The sequence below is a fragment of the Limulus polyphemus genome, unplaced genomic scaffold (assembly GCF_000517525.1).
Source record: "Limulus polyphemus unplaced genomic scaffold, Limulus_polyphemus-2.1.2 Scaffold12982, whole genome shotgun sequence".
Classification (NCBI taxonomy): Eukaryota; Metazoa; Arthropoda; class Merostomata; order Xiphosura; family Limulidae; genus Limulus; species Limulus polyphemus.
In genome coordinates, this window is record NW_013678592.1 from 2465 (window position 1) to 8962 (window position 6498).

Genomic DNA, 6498 nt, shown 5'->3' on the forward strand with positions numbered 1-6498 from the left:
AGAACAAAATACAACTCCTTATCAAGGTAAACAGTAGAACAAAATACAACTCCTTATCAAGGTAAACAGTTGAACAAAATAGAATACCTTGTCAAGGTAAACAGTAGAACAAAATACAACTCCTTATCAAGGTAAACAGTTGAACAAAATAGAACTCCTTGTCAAAGTAAACAGTAGAACAAAATACAACTCCTTGTCAAGGTAAACAGTTGAACAAAATACAACTCATTGTCAAAGTAAACAGTTGAACAAAATACAACTCCTTATCAAGGTAAACAGTTGAACAAAATACACTCCTTATCAAGGTAAACAGTTGAACAAAATACAACTCCTTGTCAAAGTAAACAGTTGAACAAAATACAACTCCTTGTCAAAGTAAACAGTTGAACAAAATAGAATACCTTGTCAAGGTAAACAGTTGAACAAAATACAACTCCTTGTCAAAGGTAAACAGTTGAACAAAATACAACTCCTTGTCAAACTAAACAGTTGAACAAAATACGAGTCGACAGGTTGGTTTTACTTAAAGCTGGTGCCGGGTCTGTTATCTAATACTGGGTTTCAGTATTTTGTTTAACTATTTATCTTGATGAGTTGTATTTTGTTCACATGTTTAATTTGACAAGGAGTTGTATTTTGTTCAACTGTTTAGTTTGATAAGGACTTGTATTTTGTTCAACTGTTTACCTTGATAAGGAGTTGTATTTTGTTCAACTGTTTACTTTGACAAGGAGTTCTTTACTTTTGTATACAGGTGCCGGGTCTGTTAGACTGACATGTTAGCTTTAAGTAAAACCAAACTATCGACTCTGATTTCTGTCATGCTCGAGTACCGCTCAACAATGTAATTACTCGACAGACAGTTCAATGACACCCTCGATGTAGGTGTCCTAAAACGAGCACTGGACAATTGAGCGAGAGTTTAAGTCACTGGACTAGCACGCCTGAGAACGCTCCCCGTTTGAGAGCTAATGGTGATTTTGGCGCGTGTTTCTTTTATTGCTCTTAGTGGTCATAGGGAGATGGACAGTGTTCCACCGAACTTCCTGAGCTGGACTTGCGGGGTCATAATCTTAGGTGACGTGCTTTCCATACCAAATGTCACCGAAGTCTTGCTGTAAGCCCCAATCAATCAAGCATTTCCAGAGCACGCGCATGTCCATTGTCACTGGCTGACAAATGGCGAAGACGCCTGCAGAGGTACACTGAGGTCATGCAGTGTACCAATAAAAGAAGAAACACTGTCCAGTTGTTAAAATAATAACAAAATTTATTTCCCTCTTGTTCATTAAGTAATGCGCATGGGGAAATGGTTGAACATCCGGTAAATGAAAGTGGGTTTTCCTCCCACATCAAAGTTCTGGGTATAGGATCTATAGATTCCATCCCGTTGGTTTAGGGCTACTCCCAAATCGCGAGCAAGTGCCGTTTCTGGTTGCTTCTGCTTCTTGTTTGCCCAAAACATCGCGTAAAGAAAGTATTAAGAACATTCGTATGCTCAAATAATTATTTATTTAACTTTGTTTTCTTTTATCCCGTATATTTCTAAATCCTTTTCTCACGGGTGGGGGTGAAGAGAAAAAGGTTTCTTAACACCACTGGTTGCGTTTGATCCTAAACTGTTAGTTTGGTTGGTATTAAACCAAAATTACTATCATTATCTGATGACGATGATGAAATGTTTGACTTCAGTGACATAATCAATACGTAATATGTCCAACAGTAAAAACCTCTTGTTAACCTTGTATCTGAAACAGCTATGAACACTGTGAAGAAACTACACGTCAAATAAAGGGTTTTTAGTTTATTCTTCAGTGACATAATCAATACATAATATGTCCAACAGTAAAAACCTCTTGTTAACCTTGTATCTGAAACAGCTATGAACACTGTGAAGAAACTACACGTCAAATAAAGGGTTTTTAGTTTATTTTTATTTCTAACAACTTACGGGTGAAATTAAAGAAAAATGGATATTAATATGTCAACCATATTATACCTTCTATATTCAGTGCCGATGAGTCCTAGCTTAGAATACCAGGACTCATCAACTCTCTCTTTCTTTTATGTAAAGTTACTGATGTATCTCAATTTGGGTCTAATTAGTGAGTAATCAATAAGGTAATTAAAGTCATATTATATAGCTACACATGAGAGTACCAATAAGTGTATACACTTTATTAACTGTATTTAAAGAGTTTCTCTTGTTAAGTAGTAATGTATATATATTAGATCGCCAAGAAATTAATGTCGCGTTTTGGAACACTTTCATATACCCCCCCCCCCAAAAAAAACGTACATCACGTATAATAGTTAAACGAACCGTCTGAACGTCACGTTAGTGTAGCCGATATAATGTGTAAAGTTTAGTATACTCTAATCCCTTATATTGATGGCACAAGACGAGACACACATTCGGTATGTAATGATGTTTGAATACAAGAAGGGAAACAAAGAATATCAAAGAAGTTTATGGAAATGTTTTGAACGTTCGTAAGTGTCAGCAATGGTTCAGCAAATTTCGTTTAGGTGACTTTAGTCTTAAAAACTGTTATGGCAAGGGCCGACATGTTGGAATTGTTATTGATGCTCTGAAGACGCTTGTTGAGTCTAAACCAAGGCAACACACTCGTGAAATGGTCCTGAAAGTACATGTCTCTCAAGAAACAATACGTAAACATCTAAGGAATATGGGAAAACTCCATAAATAAGGTGTTTGGGTGTCTCACGAATTCTCCGATGATAATCATTTCCAACGTGTGAACATTGCTTCGTCTCTTCTGGCGCGTAATGCGCATGAACCATTTTTGGACAGAATTGTCACCGGTGATGAAAAAAAAAACATTTCCGACCCCAAAACGTTGACTCCATCCGCAGAAAGTGATGCTTTGCATTTGGTGGGACATCAAAGGAGTAATTCATTTCGAACTTCTCAATCCACAGCGAACTGTCAATGCAGAGATCTATAGTCAGCAACTGGAAGGTTTATATCAAACCCTTCATCCGAAACGGGCCCAGCATGGCCAAGTGATTAGGGCGCTCGACTCGCAATCTAAGGGTCGCGGGTTCGAATCCCCGTCCCACCAAACATGCTCGCCCTTTCAGCCGTGGGGGCGTTATAATGGGCGGTCAATCCCACTATTCGTTGGTAAAAGAGTAGCCCAAGAGTTGGCGGTGGGTGGTGAGGACTAGTTGCCTTCCCTCTAGTCTTACACTGCTATATTAGGGACGGCTAGCGCTGATAGCCCTAGTGTAGCTTTGCGCGAAATTCAAAACAAACAAACAATCATCAGAAACGCCCTTCACTCGTCAATCAGTAAGGTGTTCTCCACGACAATGCACGTCCACATGTGGCACGTTGGACGCAACTCAGGATTATGTAGTTGGGTTGGGAAGTTCTCCCCCACCCACCATATTCTCCAGATATGGCACCATCAGATTACCATCTCTTTCGTTCGCTGCAACACCATCTTAATGGGAAAACGTATGCAAATGCGGAAGGTGTTAAAGAGGACATCGACATGTTTTTTGCTTCAAAGCCAAGTGATTTCTTTAATCAGAGCATTAACAACCTGATTGTATGATGGAAAAGCATCATCGATAAGAATGGAGACTATTTCATTTAATAAATGTTTTGTTACAGGGTTCTGTATTAGCAGTGCTATAACATATCCTGTGGGATATTGTGCCCTATAGGATATTCTTTCGAACTAAATAGGGTCCCCAAATGTATTCTATGTCAAGAGTAAATAAAACCAAAATTAACAGTAAGAAGTGTTTTTATTTCTGGTTTTTGAAGCCCATATGTCATGTTGTGTTGTAGCCTACAAAGGGCATAATTCTTCTCGTGATTCATTGCATGCGCACGTTTTACTGACGTCACTACAGTACAAATTGGAAAGTTAAGCGTCTCTAATGTGACGTCATTTTAGTGTCTACTGACTGACTAACAAACAACACAATACTGTACAGTGGTGCGACTGGTTAAAACAGGTAACCCCTCCAGGTTTCCTTCGGCCCCATTTCGGGGAAATTACTTACAGGGTTCTGTGTTGTGAGTGATATAAGGTTAACAATATTGTAACATGTAACACTCTGCCCTCTAGGAATATTGTGACATTCTCGATAGGACACTAACAGAATTTTTGTGGGAAACGTTTATAAAGTAAATAAAGAAATACTTCCCAGTCAGTCAGTCTTACATGTTAATAGAACAAATGATGCCCTAAGCAGATACTCCAAAAGATGTTGCATGTTCAGAGACATTGTCTTGTCCAACTTTTTCTTCTTTTTGATGAAAGGCCAGATAAACTTGAGAGGTACATAAAACTGAAGAGGGTATGATAGAAAGACAGCTACGGCGAATATCACTCGAACAAGCTCGTAGATCCTGGATGTTTTGGAATGACGTAATTATCATATTAAAATATATATATTAAAAAAAATAAACATTTTCCTAGAAATCCACTTTCTACAATCAAACTTAAATGGGTACTAGAATTGAAACCCTAAATTTGACATAATAAGGGTTAATTTATTGTTACAATTTAAACCTTAAATAAAATAATATAATATCAGTGTTTAAACAGAGCTCAGACTAAACATTTCTCAGGCAGGTTAAAATGTTAATAGGTAGATAAAAATCAGAACGAGCGTTTGGCAGGCAGGTTTAAATGTTAATAGGTAGATAAAAATCAGAACGAGCGTTTGGCAGGCAGGTTTAAATGTTAATAGGTAGATAAAAATCAGAACGAGCGTTTGGAAGGCAGGTTTAAATGTTAATGGTTAAATAAAGAGAAACTTACGGTTTCGCAGGCAGATTTAAAGTTATACTTCCCGCTACTTCCTCTCCATATTTCAGATATCCAAAAAAACCCATTGCGACGTATAGACAAGCCACAATCACCATCCCAGTGTTCAAAACACCATTACATCCACCAAAGTCTTCAGGAGTTTTCATTTCATTTTCGATAGGAAGAACCTAAAACAAACGTTGGCCTTAAATTGTATGTATATATGTACTTCAATCTCTCTGTTTGAAACCCTTAAACTTACTGACTTATTCTGCTTTCCATAATAAAAACATTGTCTCCATTGAAATCAATATTAGAAGAAGTTACATATGATAGTAAATTGTAAATTCTACTAATATATAGTTTAACATTCGATGTAACACAATCGAGTCAAAACAACAATACAAAAGGTTTCACTTTAAATAGTTTCTTGATAAGTTGTATCTAACCTGTTCTTCGGGTGGAAAATAAATATTTAAGTGGTTGGGATGTTCAAGATATATAATTTTATTACTTCTTATATTTAGTTTAATTATTATTTCATTATATTTGCATTGTTAGATTAATTTATGTATTGATGACTAACGTAAATCTATTCTACTGTCTGAGTCTTGTGAGATATTATTGGGATTATGGCCAACAACGTTGTTAACAGAAAGGGTAACTAACTGATGAAACAATGCATTCTGATCTTTATAAATAAGAACTTAAGATAAGTATATTTAATCAGCTTTAGTCATTACCAATACTAGGTTGATTTAGAGTTTCGATTTAAGCAGGTAGCTTACGTTGTTTGGAAGTTAATACTAAAAATATTCAAAGAGATGTTTATCAAAAAATTATAATTAAACAGTTAAAACGTTCTCTCTCAAATACTTTAAAAAAAAACAGCTGATTAAAATAACTCTTATTTTTAATCCCAAATAAAACTTTATAACACTCACGACTCCGATTCCTTCAAAAGCAAATATTGTCGTGCCAAAGTACAGAGGAAGTCTTGACATGGACGTAGACAATGGTCTCGATGTAGTAGGTGGTAGGTTTTGAAACAAGTTGTAAAAAATGATACACAGACCCACGAATTGACAGGTGTTTGCAACTGCCGAGGCTAAGGCTAAGTGTCGTAGATTCCGAACCATGGTCAAGGCGATGAAAAATGGAAGCAGGATGGTGAGGTAACCGTAAACACTTATATTTATATTCGTGTAATCAAACACAATCTGCAGCGAAAAACATACTACATCTGAAGAGTATATGAATGACATATATACTGCATATACTGTCAGATTATTCCCTAAAGTGCTGAGTCAGCAGAAATATGCTACAAATTAAAACTTTCTTGTTTTAATATGAAGTAGTTACTAATAATTAAGAAGATTCCTTTGTCCCTAAATATGATTTGCCGAAGATGTATTACTGATCTGAAGATGTGTTATTAACCTGAATATGTGTTATTAATTTGAAGATGTAAGATGTGTTACTGTCTTGAAGATGTATTACTGACCTGAAGATGTGTTATTAATCTGAAGATGTACTATTAATTTGAAAATGTAAGATGTGTTACTGTCTTGAAGATGTATTACTGACCTGAAGATATGTTATTAATCTGAAGATGTGCTATTAATTTGAAAATGTAAGATGTGTTACTGTCTTGAAGATGTATTACTGACCTGAAGATATGTTATTAATCTGAAGATGTGTTATT

At 36.0% G+C, this 6498-nt stretch overlaps 1 protein-coding gene across 1 annotated transcript in view; it reads right to left on the reverse strand.

Moving 5' to 3' along the window:
- Positions 1–6498, reverse strand: part of LOC106477144 (proton-coupled amino acid transporter 4-like) — a gene marked incomplete at its 5' end in the record, with an annotated part of 9926 nt that overhangs the window by 2089 nt on the left and 1339 nt on the right. Inside the window, 3 exons of the mRNA XM_022380814.1 lie at positions 4203–4390; positions 4806–4981; positions 5738–6013. Of these exons, the coding sequence (XP_022236522.1) occupies positions 4203–4390; positions 4806–4981; positions 5738–6013 (640 nt within the window). The remainder of the gene's footprint in view (positions 1–4202; positions 4391–4805; positions 4982–5737; positions 6014–6498) is intronic.